The following is a 23,911-nucleotide window of genomic DNA, read 5'->3' as shown; positions in this document are numbered from 1 at the left end:
ATGTGGATAATAGATGAGATGAGATGACCAGAGGAAGATGGAAGATGAGTCAGACTGTTGACAGACATGCTCTCACTCTGAACTTCATCAACCATCGACCGATGCCCTGACCCTGGATACATGATAAGCTTTATTTTTTTAATGTGTGTCTGTTTATGGGTCACAGGGGACCAGTCTGAGATTACATGCATAGGCCTGTTTCCTACATATGACCTCATCCAGTGAGCAGGAGGATAAAACAGCACAAAGCAATAGTTAATGCAATCAGCTCGTTGTAAGGGTCACATTTAGAGAAAGGAGTGTAACCCAGTAAACCACACAGATCGATGTTCATTTCTTAAAGCGTCTATAATCATTGCTTTTATATTCACCTTGGATCACATGACTATTTGTGTGATTAAGGGTTTTCTCATAGTGGTGAACTCAGCAAAATTAGCCTCCAACCCTGGTGGTCATGTCAGCAGTGTGGAGAGTTTCAGCCTTTACTCTAAAACCTTTTGGTTTTACAGTTCACTGCTGTATTTCCTCAAATTAAAACCAGGAGACAATTATTAACCAGGTTTTCAGTAATAATTCTAATGATCGAATACAGGCTGAATTAAAATTATATTAATCAACTGACAGTGCCTTTCATATGACGTGATGATACTTATAGGTTATACAATGTATATTCCATAAAATAATCCTGATATTTTGTGCACTGTATTATTACTCAGTCTCTTTCACTGCAAGTGTGTGTCATTTATACAAGTGCAACATTCAAGTGCAAGATCATTTTTACACAATGACAGCTTTGTTAAGGAGGGAATATATTCTACCCACTGAAATGCTAGAGGGCTTTTATTTTAAAAGGTTAAGGAAGCATTATATTAGTAGAAAGCTAATTTCAGTACTTTTAACACAATAAACACAAGTGGATCAAAATGATTTTTCATATTAAATAGGAACCTCTCTACTACATTTATATTTGAGGAATTACAGTATTGTACCAGTTTACCACCAAACAGCAGATGACATTATTACCAAAGCAAGTCATTACTACTACATGTGTGAACGTGTGTGTTACATCCATTAAACTAATCATTCTAAACTATTCTCACATTTTGCAGTTGTCACCCACTTTTATAGAATACAAATCGAAAACTTTTTTTTCTCAATATGAGGTCGTTGAGCACAATGTCCTCATGATATTTATTTTTAACCGACTACATTCATATTGTCATCCTCCCAATCAGACCAGGTGTTGATTGTTATGAATAGAATAAACATAAAACCCACATACCTCGTTTTACATACATACATTGGCACATGTAATCATTTAATAGTTTTTACCCACGGCCACACTAGCCACAGGGTATTATCATTAGTTGGTTGTCTGTCCATCTGTCCATGTGTCCAAAAACTTTGCCATCCACTGATAAGTCAGGCCACTGGGGGCAGTAGTGTGCCTGATAAGTCAGGCCGAGGGTTTTCAAGTGCGTGCACATTATGTTTTTTTTTGTTTTTTTTTCCACTTCTTACTTTTTGTTCATGTATCTATATGGGCAACAAACATACCCATGGTTTGGTATCCATCAGTAGTCTAAACTACTAACCAGCACTCTAATGAACAAGGACAAATAGGATATGCCAACACAACCCTAAGTAAAGAAAAAAATCTAACTTTAACTTCATAAAATAAAGTACATTTTAAATCCTTTAAAACTACTTCTGTTCCTGGTGTCCTAAAATTACATGCATTGTGTACTGCTGGTACTAATGACTGTGATTCGCAGGAGATCATTTATCAACAAATAAATGCTATTGGTGCCAAGTGTACACAAATAGAAAATGACAAACGACCTTAGACCTTAAACTTGTCTTTATTAGTGTTAGGCTCCACATTGGGATTCCAATCCTCATATCCTCAGCATGAAAGTCAAATTTCACATATAAAAGCCACAAATTGTCACACAACTGCCAATACAATAGCATGAAAGTTTAATTTAAAACTGATATAAAAATTAATGCACAATAAATAATGCACAATTAACAAAATACATGCAAGAGTAAGTTCAATCAGATCCATCTACTGTGGTTGATAGGTCAAAGTGGCTTTGACCTTTGAGCTTTGCAAATATACAACAAAAAATCAGGAATAGAAAGTGATATAAACATTAAAACGGGATATTAGACAATGTAAGAGGTAAAAGTACACAGTAAAGGAGTTCAACAGACCGACTGACCAAGCAGCAGATGGTTGGACAAACCATCGGTTACATCTAAAAAGCAGATATGATGTTTAAATTCTACCCAAATAGCAGATGTCTTAAGCTTCCTTTTACATGGCCTACAATTTCAATACACATTTTGCTCTGCATCTTGTTGATTTGTAGGCAACAAGCTCACCATATGACTTAAATAGGTGATAATACAGTATGTCAGTCTTTGTTCACATCTTGTTTTTGCAGGCAGAAATTTGTTGTCTTTCCAAACAGTAAATAGTTGTTAATGCATATGTCATTTTTCTAAGCTCATGGAGGTTCATGTTCGTAGTCGTCCTATACCAGAGTTCCATCAAATTCTTCCAGAAACTGAGAAGTGTGTGAGTAGTTGGATGGTGTCATTTTGCCATATTGACTTTAAATTAATTTGAAATGAGCTACAAAATGATGGCTGAGATTTTAGTGACCACCACCCCCAGTGCTGCCCTCCTCCTCCTCCTCCTCCTATCGATGATAACAATCAGCAAATATGAAAAGTAAATTCTGGAGGAAATGTTGGCAAATGGGTTTTTGGGTAGATTGTGCATGAATATTTAATTTAGTCATAAAATAGGGGTTTAGTACATTAATGGTTTTTCCACTGCTGTCATTCTATTTGACCCCCTCCTTCTTCATCTTCTTCGTCTTCTCCTCTTTCCTCCTAGATTAAGATGGTGCCACAGTCTGCTCTCTGCTCCACTGATTGGTTCAGTTAATGACCGTATTTATACTGATTAGAACGTTATAGATTTCTTAATCGGGAGGGTGGGGGTTGTCATAACAGAAGACAAAAATAAAAAAATCCTTCTCAAGTTATATTCAGAGAAACTAATAACAAGGGAATCTGATAAAGATGTTTATAGCAAGACTGAGCAGTTTGTCTTTTAGTCATAATATCAATTTTATATTGGTTTGAAGTAAATTGCATCTTTGAGCTTATTAGAGATATAGAGATGAAACTTTATCAGGACAGACATTTATAAAGCATTGATGAACAGATGCACTGATGGGAGACTTCTGGTATAGAAAAATAAAAGCCTAATTCTGTTCTCCACTATCAGTTAGTGTTTTAAGAAGCTCAATGGCTCCAGTCCCTTTCTTTGTTGTGTTTGTGTTGTTTTCAGCGTTATTTACTGTGATGCTAACCCAGAGTCCACGCTGGCCGACTCAACTGTGACAGCTGGAGTGGCCGTCACCTCTGCCTCCCGACGACTGCCTTGTTTATTGACCTAATAACACTTAAACTGGCAGGTTGGCTCGAGATTCACCTGTGGGACGCATCTGTGTGTTGTGGGCCAGATAGGTTTTTACAAATAATGGTTTAACCCTTTTTTTGGCGAGTGGTACAGCATCAGGGTACCCCCATTAATTATCTGTCTACATGCCGACCAGGACTGTTTGTAATGCTCGTCATAGCATTTTGAACAAAAGACAGTCAGTTGGCTTTTATCACATATGTTCTTGTTTAATTATAAATAGAGCTGTAGAATTAATTAAACCATGACATAAAGGTCCAATGTATGTCTAGTGATATTTTAGATTCACTGCCACTGAGCTGAGAGACGTACACAAATAGGCTAAACATGTTAAACACGATCCTCAAAATGTTAAATGTGCCATAAACCTGTTTAAAGACTAAAGGCAACAGAGCCTTTTCTGTGGCAGGTCCAAGGCTCTGAAACACTCTGCCCCAACAAATCACGTGCACAGTCCATTCAGCACTTTAAATGTCTTTTAAAGGTGCACCTATTTGCACTAGCTTTAACCCATAAAGACCCAAACACCCACCATCGACCAAAAACATCCACTGATCTAAAATGTTTAATAACTTCTGACCCACTAATCCTATCAGTCCATGTAAATAATTGGTGTAAAATCTTTTCATCTTTTCATGGTCATCAGATATGACCCATTTGGACTTTCAGAGGCTGCATAGTGAATGTGGAAACCCTGTCATCTTCTACAACCCATGGAGTTTGATAAATGACAGTGGATGGAGACTTGTCATTTTATGTTTACTTAATGATATTTTTGCTGAAAAAGACACTTTTTCCTCATTGTTTTGTGATTTAACCTAATAACCCTTTGAATTGACCCTGAGCTTTAATGAACATCTACATAATAAGTGAATCAAATATAGGAAAATACATAATTTACGCTGAGAAAACTTAAAATAAAGAGGATAATATTATAATAAATGGAGATAAATCACTTAAACAAAGGTTGAATATAGAGAAACATTTATTTTGGAACTGCCACAAAAGTACCATAGGGTATTTATGGGTTAATACAAGTGTGTGACTTTTGTTTTGTCTTCTGTTTGTGTTTTAGATGCTATTTAATCTTATTGTGTATCTGTATCAGTTTTAGTATATCATATTTTTATTCTTATTTTTACTAGTTTTATCATATCTTGTATGTTTATCTGTAACTTTCTACAGCACTTTGGGCACTTTGCATTGTTTGAAATGGGCAATATAGATACATTTGACCTTGACTTTGACCTTGACCTCATCACCGTATTCAATGTGGACACTGAAGTAGCTGTTGTGTAGTTAAATTGTGCTCTTCATCACAGTCTTGCTGACTACCTTCACAGCAGGACAGCTGGTATTCAAGCAATGTGTCCCACTGCGTCATCAGCTCCATGGTCATGTGACATGTCTTTAAATGTTCTGAAATTATATTCAAAATTTGCTAAAATACTGAAGCAGACAGAGATAAATTTGAACTGAAAAAATACACATTCCAAAATCAAACAGTGATTGCAATTTGACATTTATTTCACCCTATTTGTAAAACTCATCTGTGGAATCTGATTACTGAGTACTTGACATAATAGTAGGAAGCCCATCCCCCAGTGATCCTCAAGTTTAGATAGAGGTGTTCAAACACTGCATAAACGTGAAGAAAGTAGAATAGAATAGAATAGAATAGAATAGAATAGAATAGAATAGAATAGAACAGAACTTAAAGGTTCAGTGTTTGATATTTAGTGACATTAAATGGTGAATTTTCAGATTACAACTCAGTGAATACACTGCTGCAGCAGCCGTTAAAATGTCACAGGTTCTTGCTGGAGTCCGTGTCCATTTTGTCCTCTGTGGACTTTTCAGTTAAGGAGACGTTAACACTGGATGATACCTGTAAAACAGATAACAGCACATGTGACATGTTCCCTCCATAGATATGAATGACTCTAACATAACATTTCTTATTTTCATATCATTATATAGTAATACAAATATAATTAGGAATAGCAATTCCACTTGTTGGAAGTCCCTGTATTTGTCCACATCTCATACATTGGAACTGTAATACAAAAATATTTCAGGCGTCCTTTTATTTTGTATGTAATCAGCCCTGCCAGCCTGCATCTGAGTGCACACGGTAAGAGAATGAAACCAATCAATCAGTCAGTAACGAGTCTATTCCAGTGTATTTGTCATTGTGTGGGTGAGTGGGCAGTGGGCAGCCACTCCGAGGCCTGGGCTGCCTCCACTCAGGGTGGGAGCCCTCAGCTCTTGGCTGTGTTTGATAAAGATTAATTCAATCCTATTTTCTGCCCTGAAATGCTTTTGCTAATGTAATTCTCTGTGTCAGATTCCCCCTCTGCTTCTCTTTGTGTATGTGTGTGTGTGTGCGCGTCTGTCTGCCTTTCTAAGAAACACTAAGCACCTTATCCATGTTAAGGACTAACAAAAGCAGCAGGAAGGCAGAGCAGTGGTAGCGGGTTGTAATTCTCTACCACAGATTCATTATCTGTGTATAAGCAGTGGAAGGCTCAACAATGCTCACACTTCTCCTCTGAGCCTCACACTATTTTTACGTGTCTGCTTGTGAGAAAAATGACCAGTTAGGATTTTGAGAAGATTTCAACATTCCAAATCCACTTGGTATGTTTTGCAACATACTTGTGTTCATTCCCATTCATATCCTGTTTTTAAATGAAGACTACGTGAGCTTTCATGTGCAGAGAACTGGATATCCAGTAGAGGGAGCTGTACAGTCCAAGTAATACATCCCATCAGCCTGACTGGTCATGAATTATTCCAGTCACATTTGTATAGTTTGGAGCAGTGCATTAGTTTTATCGATAATACCATTAATTATTAATAAATAGATAAATAAATGATTTATTAATAAATAAATGAATTATTATTTTTAGTAGTAGTGATATTAGAAGTGTGCACTTAATTTATATGGCAGATTCATGGAGATTGCTTATATCAGTCATGCAAAAAGTACATAAAATGGATAGATTAAAATCTTAAAATAATGATTAAAAAAGTGTTTATGAACCAGTTGGCTCTCTGATTGGCTCCAAACTTTACATTATATTTTCTGATGAAGTGATGGTTTTGGAGGTGGTCTCATCATCCTCATCATTTCATTCTCCGTATAAATGCAATGAGAAGAACTAGAGTAGCAGTAAATGTTTCTGTGCTGTTACTGATTCCTTCTACGGCTCCATATGTGACTGGACTGTGGACAGTCAGCAGTGACCACATGTGGTAAAGCTGCAGTGTGGACGTGTGGATGCATCTGGGTGTGTCTGTATGTGTGTGTATAAATCTACATGTTTGTGTGTTTATGTGTGTGTGCAGTGTTGAAGTGTATGATCTCTGCCCGTTTGCTGTGCTGTGTCTCATGTCGTCACAGTGACCTCTACTGCTGACATGGTCGCCCACCCCAGCATACACACAGACATCCAACTCCAACACACACACTACGCTTCATATTGTGCAGAAAATATCAATAATATAGAGAATTCTATTTTTATTCAGGTGAAATCAGCAAAAATGCCCTAAGTTTCCTACATTCTTAGCTAATACTAGAATATTTTAATTTCAAACTGCTGATGGAAGAGTGACCTTCCCTCTTCAGTGTGAACAGAAGCATCATTTACTCCAGTACTTGAATGAAGATTCATCTCTTCACAAAGCTCCCACCGTCACCCTCTCTGCACTGAGTAGTATCACCAAAGCCCACATTTTAACTCAATTCAAAGTCATTTGCTTCTAAAAAAACATTCCGTCTGTCTTTTCAGCTCTTCTGCTGCAGCTAATATTTGACAATTTTTCTAATATATCTGTGATGGCTTTTTCTTTTTTTTTTAATGTGTTAAACTGAATTCAATTAATCTAAATTACTTTATCCCATAAAACCATAGAAAATGAATAAAAAAGTCCTTAAATGACAATATTTATAGATCATTCATGCAATGTTCAGGAGTTCTACCCATGACAGGTCACTATATCTCAGCATCTGACTCTTAGATTCTGAGCTTTTTTAAGTAAAAGTACACACAGAATTGTGTTTATGTCAGACACTGGACCCTGATATTATATATTACTAAATATTACACTTTCCTTCATATATTTATTTAACGCACGTGTGCCTAATAATGATATTTCTTATTTTTTAAAAATATCTGCCCTACACTTTATACTATGGCACATGCTTGTTAAGTCTATCTGTTTATGTTCTTGGACACATTATCAGTTCAAGTACACACATAAAGTACACATATAAAGTAAATACATAAAGTTCACATACATCCATCCATCTTCTGAACCGCTGCATCCTTGAGAGGGTCAGGGGGGTTGTAACACACAGCCTGTTTGTTACGGATAAGTATAAATACAGGTACCTTTTCACTTGGACACTTTAACTTACACACTTAGCACTTTTGATAGCACACAGCACTTTAAACATATTTGCACATAGCAAAATAATTGCACATGATTGATTTTAAAAGTAGTTTATTGATTATTTTATTGTGTTTCCTTTTAATTTTTTTTCTAGATTCAGTGTCACTGTAGCACTTTAATTGATGGCTGCTTGACCCTGGAGACAAAGGGCGACATATATTAGACTACAAACAGACTTGGTGCAAGATTTAAGTTTGACTTTGTTTAGAGTCTGTGTGTTAGTGGATTTGAAAGTGTTTAGTGAACGGTGTTTTAGTGTTTCTACTTACCTTGTCCTTGTGCCTAGGGCCGTCAGCTAAAATAGTCCCAGAGTAAACGACGGCCCTTAAGAAGGTTCCGGGCTGGACCAAGGCAGGGAAATGTGTAGGGGAGCCAGGATTAATGTTTTATTGGTTTATGGGTTTCTATTTATCTTTGGTGTTTGGATTTAGAGCTTTATATATATAGCTTGGTGCTTTATATAGTTTATGGTTGTGGGTTTTGGTTTATGGAGGTTTTAGATTAGTTTTAACCATGTATGTAGATTTATACATCCCTTGTTGAGTAGTAGTGGTTTTAACCAGTTAGTTGCACAGTACAGTACAGTATAAAAGGCACCTGTTTCCATCAGTTGTGGTTCTGCTGCTGGAGAAGACACTGCTTCGCTGATCTCCAGTTGCACTTGCACGCTGTTTGTAAATATGGATTGTTGAAAATATTTTTAAAAATTGTGGACTACGCCATCTCCTGCCTCTGCCTGTTCTCCTTCCTCTTTTCACTTACCTCCAACCGCTAAACGGCCAGCCTACGTTACAGGGGTGCTGGAGCCTATCCCAGCTACCTATGGGCAAAGGCGGGGTACACCCTGGAAGAGTTGCTAGTTTATCACAGGGCATAAAGTTCACATATAAAGTACACATAAAAAGTACGCATATTCACCAAACCATACCAAATACAAACAAATTAACTATTTGCTCCTTGTCTCCACCAGGGAGGTTATGATTTCATCAGCATTTGTTTGTTTTGTCTGTCTGTCTGTCTGTCTGCCTGCCTTCCTATATCTGTCTGTCTGTGTTGTGTTTGTCTCTGTCTGTCTTTATCTGTTGATTGATTGATTGATTGATTGATTTTAAAAATGGGACAGTTCAAATTAATGAACATTTACACGTAGATAATGAGAGATTATAGCCATATGGCTAATTTCATCTGTCTGCCTGTGAGTCTGTCTGTATCTGTCTGTGTGTGTGTCTGTCTGTCTGTGTTTGTATCTGTCTGTCTGTATCTGTGTCTGTGTTTGTATCTGTATCTGTGTCTGTATCTGTCTCTGTTTGTCTGTCTGTCTGTCTGTCTGTCTGTCTGTCTGCCTGTATCTGTCTGTCTACCTGTGTCTGTCTGTGTCTGTCTGTCTGTGTTTGTATCTATATCTGTGTCTGTATCTGTCTCTTTCTGTCTGTCTGTGTCTGTATCTGTCTATCTGTGTCTGTATGTCTGTCTGCCTATATGTGTCTGTTTACCTGTCTGTCTCTATCTGTCTGTCTGTCTGTCTGTCTGTCTGTGTCTGTCTGTCTGTCTGTCCTCCCTAATGACAGCGATTACAGGTGATTGCATTGTTTCCCTTCAAAGTCACAGGTGGATCAGGACAAATCCACCAAACTGCTGGTGTTTAACACAGACTTAACCTTTTATGTTTTTCTGAACATCTCAGTGTTGGAAGATATTTCCTCAAATTTAATTGTCAAATTCTTCAAAGGCATCTTTTGGCCACTATCCTTCAGAAAGTAAATGCAATCTTGATTAGATATGTGTGTATTTTCATCAGGATGGAGTGGTGACAGTGGACAGAAATAGGGTTGGGATTACATGGAAATCATGGTGAATCTTCATCAAACTCGTGTGATTTCTAAAGATGATATGCTCTTGTGGGAATTTATCTTCCTTGGCTGAAGTTTTCCCTCGTAGTTAACATGCCTTTTCATAACATATTGGCACTTTAGTATTCATGAGAAGACACATATTAGTGCTTTATTCTGCTTGACTGTGCTGTATAACTTCTAGGATATTAACTGTTAACAGTTTTCAATAATCTCTGCCTGCTGAAAGTAAGGATTTTGCTGTACATGAATTAGGATCTGTCTCATATAGGCCTTATAGAGTGTTTGTACACTTTTTTTTTTTGCTTTTTTTTTTTTTCCATCATTGCCTTTGGTGTGCCCGTTCCTACTAATACTGTATAAGTGTCTGAGGAACATGAAGATGAGCATCTGCTAAATACAGTGATAAGAGTGTTGTAGCCAATCAGAGATGTCCACTCCAGTCAAACTGTATATGAGGACAGACGTCTGTCTGCTCTTCGCTCTCAGAAAGTGGTTATGAAGGTGCTTGAATATTAATGACTCTGGTCCTGAAAGCTGGCTGTAGCTGTGACGTAGTCTTGTATGACCCCACCCCCACCCCCATCCCCCACACTGAGGAGACCCTTCATCCCTTCCTGGGATGTGAAGATCTTGTTTCCTGAGGGACTAGTAGATGAGGATGGCTGAGGTGTTGATTACCGCAGAGCTTGACACACTAGTGTGTGTGTGTGTGTGTGTGTGCGTGCGTGCGTGCGTGCATGCTTGTGTGTGAGTATGTATTAAAGCAGTGGGTTAAAGTCAGGGCTGATCCAACCAGCGCCTTTTCTCAACTTCTTCTCAGCTGCTGGAGACATCAAGTGTAAAATTGTACACTCTTTCATACACGCTCCATCAAAGCCCATGAGGTCACACCTGCACACACCTCTATGCACACACAAGTACACACAAGCACACACAAGTGAAGTGTTGGGAAACTTCTTTAAAAAAACAGAAATTCTACTCTCTTCTATATTCTTCATATTAGGAACTACACAGACTTACTCTAACACAAGCGTTGCTAAAAGGTGTTAATGAGAAGTTTGTCAAAAGATTGTGTAAATGTGTTTACCACTGATATGGTGGTACCAGATTCACAGATCTACTGTATTTGTTTCTATGTTGACTTTATCCACATGTAAGCGGAGCTCAGTATTCATCCCAGGTAACGACTGAGTCAGCAGCAGGAGTGTGCTGACCTTTAACATGATAAAGGTGCATGTTGTTCTTTAAAAGGTTGGCCAGAGTTAGTGCTGTAGTCAACATGTAAATCTGGACCAAGTTATGGGCAAGACCAAGACTTTGAGGTGATGCACCAAGTCAGGTCTAAAACCAGACCAGATACACAGCACTTTCGAAAATACCTGCTGAGTCAATTACTACCAAAGGTCAATAAACACTTGCTGAGAGTGTATGATAAATACAGCAAATTTATATGTAAGGGATGAAGTACAGCAAGGCAATTATTGGTCGCAAAAAAAAGGATGGTATAGGACTTGAATACATGAATACAAGCCATTGAATATCATGAATGACCCGTAAGACTCAAGAATTCAGCAGTACTGTTTAATAAAAAATGCCAATTGGTGATAATTTGTTAATGCAGGTACATTGTTACTTTCATTTATTTAACTGTTTTTTTCTTCTTCTTATAGCAACAGCGGCGTCTGGACCTGTTAACCATCACCAATTCTGGTAAGTCACCTCTGACCCCTGCTTCAGCCTTTCAACCACCGCTTAAAAAATGCTCCAAGTATACTATACTTCCACTAAAGCACTTTACGGACTGAATTAGTTTTACATGGGCATGTGGGGTAGTGCTGCTTTACCACAAGACATCAGTAATATTTATGGCCAATTCGCATGGGATAAGAAATATCAGTGAAACTACCAGAAGTAGGAGGGCTAAATCCATTCATGCACCACCGTCCCCTCCTGTCGTCATGTGTGTATGACGTTGCTTTCCAATTAGGCTTGAGTGTACAAAATAGAGCCCGGCATCGGGCCACATATTTCCATCCTAACCTGACCCGTGCCTGACACAGTTGCATCCACTGTTTGCTGCTTCTGTGTTTGTGTCCAAACCCAATCAGTTAAACCCAGCTGTTCCCATATTTATGTTACAGACTGTCATTAAATTTACTCGTTTATACATTTGTGGTACGTCAACAGTACCTTTATTAAATGACTGTGCACTGGATCTACTAAAGTTTTGTGTGTATTAAAATGTGTGCAAATTGCACATGCAAAAAAATGTGCAAATTGTTTTACTAACAGTGTGCAATACGGGTTGCATCTTTCAAAGGTGCAAAATAGCGCGTCTGCATCCAGTTAGTATGTTTGCTACAATGAATATGCAATATGGGCGTTTGCACGCAGTTTTGCATGTGCCGGGAGGAGAAAATGTAAATATATTAATTTAGCACACGCAGAGTGATTTATCAAACCCGAAAGCAATTTTGCTCATAGAAACTGCGTCTATATTTAACACGTCTCAAAAGGAGGAGCAAATGGTTTGTATGCATAATTGTGCACACATGGCTGTGGTTAGGAAACACTGAAATGATGAAATGAGATGCACGAGATGTGCAGAGACTGCATTTTTCACCCTCGTGTGAACACTTTTGGAATGATGGACAACCCCCCACCCACACACACACACACACACACACACACACACACACACACATACACAAACACACACACACACACCTTTAAAATGAAAAATAAATGAATGAATGAGCCATGCAGTACCTTCCATGACAAAACTCCTCTAATGTTACTTTTCTGTGCGTCTGGATCATTCAGCGCGCTGTTACCACTAGTGCTGGTGTATCCCAGAGCAGTTTAGCGCACGCAAAATCCTCATATAAATAGGGTGGTCTGCAAGACTTTGCACCTGTTGACATTTGCAAGCAATCTTAGCAAATCGCCTGCAAACCGCGGTTCAACCCCACACACAAAATTCTAAATTCTGCACGCAAATTAGTACACACAAAATAGGATCTTAGTGGATCTGGCCCGATATATGCAACAAACGCTTTGCAGTGCCACTACAGAAACGAAACCTAAGACTTGAGGTGACACAAGTTTTCGCATGCACTTGTCTGACTGCCTACTGGAAAACTATGTGCTTCTTCAAGAGTCCCCATGCTTGAAAATTTGCGAAAAACCACATGTAAACAGGATATGATGGAATATCTACACACATATTAACTACTGGCCTATTCACATGGGATTAATATTACCTGGGGTCATTTTCCCGGACCCTTTCACAGAAGATAAGTCATGGTAATCTTTACTGACATCGTGCAGTAATGATTACTGATGTAGCACATTCAGACGGGACTAAAATCTTGGGCAGTTATTACTTTACCCCACGTACCCATGTAAAACTAAGCCCGTCTGAATAGGGCTTAAGTAGACCAGTGTTATTTCCAGCCTGTCTACATGCTAAAACAGTAACACACTATTTTGTGTGGACTTTACTTTACTGCAAACACATGCTGCGACTGCACCGTTTGGCAGTAGATAACACGATGCCTGTGCTGTGGAAAAAGGACAGTGTGTAGTGAGACCACTGCTGATTTGACGGCTGCTGGTCAGTGGTTCGAGCATGTGTTAGGATTGTATTAAATGTCAAGTAAGTCCCTCATTAAAGCTTTTATTATGGGGTGATATGAAACTTGCAATGAGGGCAAATATTTGCTGTAAATCATATTTCCAGTTCACTCATGTCCTCAGAGCGTGCATTTATGTGTGTGTTCATGCTGATAAACACCATTACAACCATCTTATTTATGTCTAAAGCTTCTGGATACATAGTTTAACATAGCTAAACTGCATATACAATATCAAAGTTCAGTATCTCATTAAACATATGCAAAACTATTGGTGAAAACTGTTCTACTCCAGCTCATTTGGCTGTGCTAGCTGGTAATGTTAACAATGGTAATTCATGTGTTACGTGTAAACATACACTTTAATTGTATTTGTTGGATACTGTAGTAAACTGTATATAATAATACAACACATACATTATTTACGTACATTATTTCTCTTTTAAAGAGTGCATATAGATAATTAAATAACTAGTTGACTAACAGCTAGTAGCTACCTGTAACTTGTTTAACTGGTCAATGACAGAGGACTGAAGTTAGATTAATAACATCATGTTATAAACCACGTTCAGGTCAAACCTAGTAAATAAAGTTTACAAACACAACATTTAGAATTTGGATTGAGAGGTAAGTTCTAATATCTTCTGATGGTTCCAATCTGTGGAGGCCGGGCTTAAACCAAACTGGCTGTTTTTCCTTATAGTCTGTTAAACTAAAGTCCTCATGTTAACTCCAGAAGTGGGAAACTAAACTGAAGTTTAATGGGATGAATAGAACTGACCTTTGTTACTGGGGCAAGTTGTTGGTCTTCTTTCCATTCATTCTTGGAAGTGAAAATCATCCAACTACACAAGGACTGGAGGATAAAAATACCTCTGATGGTTGTAGCTACCGGGTGTAAAACATGCATGGAGGTTGTTTAATCCTCTGGTGAGAGCACAGCCTCACATCACAACAAGGAGGTGAACATCTTCACACAAAAATGTAGTAAATACACTTGAAAACAACTTCAACACATGTTCACATAAACTACAAGACACACAACAGGTATTATGTCATAATAACTGAAACATATCAGGAAATGTATATCTGATTTAAACAGCTCTTCTTCATTCATCCTATGAAGCAGCTACAACTGTTTACTTTTATGTACAGAAAACCCCAAATTCCATAGTTTGATGCTTATTATGTGTTCAGGTTTCCCGAGCTTTATAATTAATAATGTACTAACACTGATGAAACACATGAGGGATATGTTTAAATGCACTGTTTATTTGCAGTTAGTAGAAAATCCTTCTTGTTGAAATCCTCACAATGATTAAAACACTTTTCCCCAAAGAACATGAATAAACTATGTATAATTGGTTGCAAATGAGCATCTTTAAAGATGAGAGGTTTTTATCTCACAACATGAGTGCTCAGTTTGTGCACAGTTGTGTGAATCATGTCCAACATGCACCTCGGAATATCACATTTACCGTAGCAGTAAAACACACAGATGGTGTTTGACTTGCAAGTTTGACTGGACGCAGAAACGCATCACAAAGTAGTTGCACCGTTGGAGTTCCACGGCAGAATCTAAGGGAGGCAGCTGTGAACAAGAGGGATCTGCTTAGACACAGACCAAGGAGAAAGTCGAAAAAACGGAGGAGGAGAAACAGATGGGGACGGCAGCGAGGATACAGAGACCCATATGTCTAAAGTATCTGGATGATCTAATATGCTTTGATTAGAATAATGCATATGTGAGACTGGGTTCATTTAGCAGGTTTACGTTGCAGCTGTTCCTCAGGCCCTGGGCAGAGAGAAGACCTGCCCCCGGCCTTCAACACCTGACAGAGGGCAGCCGGAGACGCAGAGGTGGGAGGAAGGGAGGCAATGTGGATGAGCAACAGCAACTATGGAAAAGGAACAAAGAAAAACAAAGAAGAGTCAAATCAGCTGAGATTATATATCTGTAACAACTGATTACAACTTCATTTGTACTTAAACATTCACACATTCTAAAAATATTATATATATCTACAGATCACGTTTTATTGAAGGATAAAGATAGGTATTTACGATTTGACTTAGCTATTTTTTATCTCAGAGTAGAGGCTGTTCTTCAGTCTTTGGATCGTGATGTTGTTTGGTAAACTCCAGCTGGTCTGACAAACGTGTCTTACTCAGGATTTCCTATCTTTAGCCAGTCTCATATTAAAGGAGAACTATGCAAGATTTTTACCTTAATTAAACAGCTTAGAAGTAATTGAGAAGGAGGCTCTCCACCTTCCCACTAGGGCAGTGGTTCCCAACGTTTTTTGGCCCTTGACCCCATTTTAACATCTCAAATTTCTGGTGACCCCAGACATTCAAAACGGAGAGATTTTTTTTTTGCTAAAATTAATTTGTTTTTGATCATGTAATAGTTTGCTATACTATGTTGCGAATAAACGTTAATTTTAGACGATATTTACTCTGTATAATGTATATTATTATGGACGGAGGCGGAAAAGCCAGGTGTAGATTACTGCACAAAGTGAGAATTTGATTTTCCTTGGCCAGGATACGTACAGTCAGTCTATCTTGGATTTACGAGGCTGACAATTACTACTGAACAAACAATAACTCAAACTATGAATTATGAAAGAGCTGCAGCATCTGAAACTGACCACAATGAACATTTGACAGATAAACAGTACCACAGTGCTTCAGTTTCAGCTTCACAGTTTGTCATGTCTTTTATGGATTGTGATTGTCTCTGTCAACTCACCATATATTTTTTATTAGTGATTTTTGTTTTTTTAAATCAATTACTTTAAATTTCAGGTGACCCCATTTGAATTCCAGGCGACCCCATGTGGGGTCCCGACCCCAAGGTTGAAAAACACTGCTCTGGGGTCTGTAGGGCCGAATATGCTACTTGCAACTTCTCTGCCACCATCTCGGTGATCCTACATCTCCGTCTCTCATGAGAAACGACATGGTTTACGGCACTATGACGTAAACACACCCCCAACCAGGTACCACCAGCTAGCTATAAACAAAAGCCAGCCATGCCTTCATTTTGTGTTTGCCATCGCAGAGCTGGCAAAAAAGAAGAGGTGGCTGTTGTCAGAGGATGTCAGGAAGAAGAAAAGAGTGAGTAACCAAACGAGGAACAAGACAAGAGTCTGCCTTGGTCGAGCTTTTGCAGAATGGAGAGAGCTGAAAGAAAAAGAAGCATGCAAAACAAATGCAGACTTGGTGTTGTTGCTGTTGCACTTCTAAGTATCACTGAGATAAATTCTCTATACTCTATTTCAGTATATTTTCGTGCTCATGATGATGCTGTTGGTTGTAATTGTGTTTACTTGTTTATGAACTCGTTTATGAACACATTTTATGAACAATGCCCAGATGCTTGCTAGCTAGTGGAGTTGTTCGCATACTCACTAGTAATCATGGGTGTGTCACGTAGGTGTATGTTTGTTCAGTTTACTAGATCACCCTTTGTCTGCCTCAGGAGTGCATTTTTACTATTAGCCATAGAATTGTGTGACTTGAATCTCATTTTTATGAGATGAATGTAGTTCCTTACATGATCCTTGTCTACAAGGCTTACCTTCTTGTTGCCAGCTTCATTGAAAACAAATACACTTGGTCAGAGGGAGAGGGTTAGGTGTGGGTTTTACAACAGTGAATATATACTTTGAAGCTGTAGGGGGAGCTACATAGAGAAAAATACTTCAAAGACTGTGAAGAAGAGCCAAACTGTGAAAATCTTGCATAGTTCCTCTTTATAGACTGATGAAAGAGTGGTGCAGAGCAGGTTGTTCAGTGGAAGTGTGAACCCAGGGCTCTGCTGCTGCTCATCCCACTGAAGATCTCATTCTTCAGGGGTTGTTATTTGTGCAGATGTCCCATTCTGCTGTAGGTCTGGTTTTCCCAAAACTCTTTACCTCAGCTGAGGAGGTTATGTGGTCACTTCTGTCTGTCAGCAGGATTACTCAACAACTACCACACTGATGTTCATGACACTTGGTAGTGGAGAATGGCATGGGCCAAGAATATACTCCTTAAAATTTGGAGCAGATACATCAAATGTGGTGGAACCTGGAGATATTTGAGCACCCCATGGTACCTGAGTCTTAAGGCTTAGCGGCTTAGATGTACGAAATGCATCTGCTTGTGAAACAATGATCCTTTCACACCAAGGCAAGAAGACAGTGTGTCATTGTCATAGTAATAGCTTTGTTGCCCTCCGCACCAATTTCTTTATAGACTGCTTTATAGCTCAAAATACCGTACTTTCCGGACTATAAGCCGCACCTGACTATAAGCCGCACTCACCCCGTCTCCAATATCTCACCATCGCTCCATTGATGCCAAGCTTACATGCAGCAGCTCTATTTCCTTCTTCATCAGCTGGATCAATCATTAGCTCAGAAAACATAAATTAGCCGCATCATTTTAGAGCTGCAGGTTCACAGTGTGTGGAAAAAGTAGCATCTTATAGACTGGAAATTACGGTAATTTGAAGCATCTTAAAATATGAATGAAGATCGTGAGTTACTACAATCACATATCTGGAATGGATGAAAAGATGAAAACATAAAAATGAGAGGGTGTTCCTGGGTATTCTGTTGTTTAGACATCTTCTCTCATGTGTTCTCTGCTCAGTAGTAGCAGAGAACATTTTACCAAGGGAACATCTACAGCCCATAAATACTGAGAAAAAAATACAGTACATGACAATATATTGTAAAAGTTTCCACAAGTTGAGTTGCAGATGAGGACATCAGCCAGTTTGAGTCAGTAAGATTAAAACAATTTTGTCTCCTTGTTCTGAACTGGGCTGAAAAAGAAGATATAAGGCCTCAGAACTGACACCCAGACCTTTGTACCCAACAGTACCAACCGACAAAAATGAGGAAAACATCTTCATTTGTGATTTAATAATATTTTGGAATGAGTGTTCTGTGAGCGTATGTCTAGTTGATTTTAAAAAGACTGACCTTTAATTTTTCTTCTGGGAGCTTTCTGTGCACTTTCTTGGATTGCTTGCCTTGTAATGGATTTCTTTTCACCAGTATGCAAGTTTGGTTAAATGTGTCACTCTTTGGTCTGTCATTATTTTGGTACTCAAACCAGAAAAAATGGCTGCCCTTGAAACACTGATAAACTAAAATCAAGAAATTAATGACTTTTAGGGGTAAACCCAGGCTCATGGTGTTGAAGTTTAGTTTTCAACACTTTTTTTACATCAAGTGCAGTCACAAGAGGTCCTGTTCTACCATTAAAACATCTCCGTGTAAAAGCTTCTTGTAGGGCTTTATTATAAGTATAGGGTAGTGGGGAAATTTATTGAAGATGTGTTATGTAACCGAAGAAGCCTCTCAACCTTTGTGGTTGTATCCCAGGGACAGCCAGCCTCCGCCGTAAAGATATGGAGACAGAGCACTGCAATTTATAGAGATAATAATGGTGTCAAGTGTACTTCTCTGGATTAGTGTGAATTGGCAGAATTGGTTCCAAGCTGAAAATAAGACTGTGTAAGGAGTTACTTGTGTGACCTTGTTGTTTTCCTCTGCTGTGGGTATAAACTGGGTGATCTGTTTTATGTGTAATGTGTGGGTATTTCTTGGTTTTTTTGCTATATGCTATTGTTTTTACTGCTGTACATACTACAGTAAAATATGTAAAAACAGAAGTTTCAGTGAAAAAAACAGCTTCTATAAACCAAAGTGTGACCTTCCTTTACACTTAACATGTCTTTCATAGTTTTGTTCACACAACATGAAATTTTTGCTACTTCTTGTCATGGGGTCAGGGGTCATGCTAAATACTGACTTTAACATTTAGAACCCATTTAGTTCCATTTTTTGTGTGTCTTTTAAGGCTGTGCACATATTTCCTGTATTTTCTCTCTCTCTCTCTCTCTCTCTCTCTCTCTCTCTCTCTCTCTCTCTCTCTCTCTATATATATATATATATATATATATATATACACACACACACATATATATATATATATATATATATATATATATGTGTGTGTGTGTGTGTGTGTGTGTATGTGTAGCGAGAGAGAGAGAGAGAGAGAGCGTGCATGTTTGTGTGCATGTGTGAAATGTGAAACTAATTCAAAAATTATTCATCACCCAATCAATTTTTAAAAATCAGACAGTCATATTTAAGTCATTTTATATCCTTTTAAGACCTGGAATTCAGATTATTACATTTGAGACTTTTTAAGACTTTTTAAAGACCCACATAAATCCTGAATAATGAATTGTGAACAATGAACTTTAGCACTTCTCTCAAGTGAAGTTAAGTGGCACAAGTAACTGACAGATACAGAGAAAAAGTCGAATATTTGGCACCAGATTTGACTGAGGTGGAAATGAGATGTGCCATGAATTCCTACACTTCTACCTTCCCTTTAAACCGACTCCAAATGGATCCTAAACCTGCTTAAAGTGTAGAGTATATTTGAGTAGAGACTGTAGAAGAAACCCCCAAGGGTTTGGTGTTCACTCATGTGAGGGGGTGGGGGGCTGGAAACACCTTTCAATTATTCGTCAGTGGCAGGTTTTTTCATGCGCCCGGCGCTCAGCTCAGTGTGCTGTGTAAATGATTGCAGGTCATTATTCTGGCTGTTGTTACGTGTGGCCTTGAAGGGAAGTCTATTATATTCTTAAGTTCGCAGACATATTTTATCGTGCCCGCTGCTTATTACTATTCACAGTGGGTGAGCGGATGTGCACACGCACACGACGAACATAGTGAAGGTTATGATGGCGGCTGTATGAGAGGCAGGTGGGGCATTCAGATGAATTAGGCTGATAGGGAAACCGTTAGGACAGCCTCTCCTCCTCCTCCTCCTCCTCCTCCTCCTCCTCCTCCTCCCTCCTGTTAAAGGAGGCTCTGCTCCCTCTGTCCTCTTCATCCTCTCTCCTGTCTGTTCTCTGCCGTTGCTGCTTCTTCCCGTTCTCTTCACTTATTTATTTTCATTAACACGTATCCTCGTCTTCCTTCTCTGGTCTCTGCCCTTCTGTGTTGTTACTGTTTGTTCCTCTCTTCATCCTTCATTTCCTTCTCTTTGGTTCTGTTCTTCCCAGCTCAGAAAACCAAGGGGAATCACAGGGTGTGGACAAGCTAATAGGCTCAAGTGGCTTCATGAGGCGCTGTGTGAGATGTGATGAGGACTGGGCCCCTGCTGCTCCTCTGCCCTCTGCTTCTGATGGCATCCATATTAACTATTAGAAATCGCACATTCCATCCGTGCAAATATACTTAGAGTATGTTTTCACCATATTCACACATTGAGGAAAATTCTCTTTCCTTTCGTCTCTTTGTGTTTCACACACACACAGACCCACTCAAACCTCACACGTCCTTCTTTAATTGGACACTTGAGCAGCGCTCGGCTGCATCTGGCTCCTGTTGAACACAGCCTGACATTTCAGACTCATGACCTTTACAGCCCCGACACGACTACATAATGATCAGCCCTGGCAACTGGTCTGCACATACACAGGTATATACAAATACACAAACACAGGAATATACACACAAACACAGGTATATACAAATACACAAACACAGGAATATACACACAAACACGGGTATATACAAATACACAAACACAGGAATATACACACATACACAGGTATATACAAATACACAAACACAGGAATTTACACACAAACACGGGTATATACAAATACACAAACACAGGAATATACACACAAACACAGGTATATACAAATACACAAACACAGGAATATACACACATACACAGGTATATACAAATACACAAACAAAGGTATATACAAATACACAAACACAGGTATATACAAATACACAAACACAGGAATATACACACAAACACAGGTATATACAAATACACAAACACAGGTATATACAAATACACAAACACAGGAATATACACACAAACACAGGTATATACAAATACACAAACACAGGACTATACACACAAACACAGGTATATACAAATACACAAACACAGGAATATACACACAAACACAGGTATATACAAATACACAAACACAGGGATATACACACAAACACGGGTATATACAAATACACAAACACAGGAATATACACACAAACACGGGTATATACAAATACACAAACACAGGAATATACACACAAACACAGGTATATACAAATACACAAACACAGGAATATACACACAAACACAGGTATATACAAATACACAAACACAGGAATATACACACAAACACAGGTATATACAAATACACAAACACAGGAATATACACACAAACACAGGTATATACAAATACACAAACACAGGAATTTACACACAAACACGGGTATATACAAATACACAAACACAGGAATATACACACATACACAGGTATATACAAATACACAAACACAGGTATATACAAATACACAAACACAGGAATATACACACAAACACAGGTATATACAAATACACAAACACAGGAATATACACACAAACACAGGTATATACAAATACACAAACACAGGACTATACACACAAACACAGGTGTATACAAATACACAAACACAGGAATATACACACAAACACAGGTATATACAAATACACAAACACAGGAATATACACACAAACACGGGAATATACACACAAACACAGGTATGTACAAATACACAAACACAGGAATATACACACAAACACAGGTATATACAAATACACAAACACAGGAATATACACACAAACACAGGTATATACAAATACACAAACACAGGAATATACACACAAACACAGGGATATACAAATACACAAACACAGGAATATAAACACAAACACAGGTATATACAAATACACAAACACAGGAACATACACACAAACACAAGTATACACAAATACACAAACAGGAATATACACACAAACACAGGTATATATAAATATACAAACACAGGAATATACATACAAACAGGTATATACAAATATACAAACAAAGGAATATACACACAAACACAGGTATATATAAATACACAAACACAGGAATATACACACAAACACAGGTATATATAAATACACAAACACAAGAATATACATACAAACACAGGTATATATACAAATACACAAACACAGGAATATACACACAAACACAGGTATATATAAATACTCAAACATAGGAATATACTCACAAACACAGGTATATATAAATACACAAACACAGGAATATACACACAAACACAGGTATATATAAATACACAAACACGGGAATATACACACAAACACAGGTATATACAAATACACAAACACAGGAATATACTCGCAAACACAGGTATATACAAATACACAAACACAAGAATATACACACAAACACAGGTATATACAAATACACACACACACACACACACACAGGAATATACTCGCAAACACAGGTATATACAAATACACAAACACAGGAATATACACACAAACACAGGTATATACAAATACACAAACACAGGAATATACACACAAACACGGGAATATACACACAAACACAGGTATGTACAAATACACAAACACAGGAATATACACACAAACACAGGTATATACAAATACACAAACACAGGAATATACACACAAACACAGGTATATACAAATACACAAACACAGGAATATACACACAAACACAGGGATATACAAATACACAAACACAGGAATATAAACACAAACACAGGTATATACAAATACACAAACACAGGAACATACACACAAACACAAGTATACACAAATACACAAACAGGAATATACACACAAACACAGGTATATATAAATATACAAACACAGGAATATACATACAAACAGGTATATACAAATATACAAACAAAGGAATATACACACAAACACAGGTATATATAAATACACAAACACAGGAATATACACACAAACACAGGTATATATAAATACACAAACACAAGAATATACATACAAACACAGGTATATATACAAATACACAAACACAGGAATATACACACAAACACAGGTATATATAAATACTCAAACATAGGAATATACTCACAAACACAGGTATATATAAATACACAAACACAGGAATATACACACAAACACAGGTATATATAAATACACAAACACGGGAATATACACACAAACACAGGTATATACAAATACACAAACACAGGAATATACTCGCAAACACAGGTATATACAAATACACAAACACAAGAATATACACACAAACACAGGTATATACAAATACACACACACACACACACACAGGAATATACTCGCAAACACAGGTATATACAAATACACAAACACAAGAATATACACACAAACACAGGTATATACAAATACACACATACACAGGAATATACACACAAACACAGGTATATACAAATACACAAACACAGGAATATACACACAAACACAGGTATATACAAATACACAAACACAGGAATATACACACAAACACAGGTATATACAAATATACTAACACAGGAATATACACA

The 23,911-nt window shown here is 37.9% G+C and overlaps 1 protein-coding gene across 1 annotated transcript in view; it reads left to right on the top strand.

Moving 5' to 3' along the window:
* agbl4 (AGBL carboxypeptidase 4) overlaps positions 1-23,911 on the top strand; it is a 460,789-nt gene that overhangs the window by 306,385 nt on the left and 130,493 nt on the right. Inside the window, exon 6 of the mRNA XM_030132962.1 lies at positions 11,481-11,520. Within this exon, the coding sequence (XP_029988822.1) occupies positions 11,481-11,520 (40 nt within the window). The remainder of the gene's footprint in view (positions 1-11,480; positions 11,521-23,911) is intronic.

This window comes from Sphaeramia orbicularis, chromosome 4 (assembly GCF_902148855.1).
Source record: "Sphaeramia orbicularis chromosome 4, fSphaOr1.1, whole genome shotgun sequence".
Taxonomy (NCBI): Eukaryota; Metazoa; Chordata; class Actinopteri; order Kurtiformes; family Apogonidae; genus Sphaeramia; species Sphaeramia orbicularis.
Note: the sequence above shows the minus strand (reverse complement) of the source record. Positions and strands in the feature narration are given on the sequence as shown.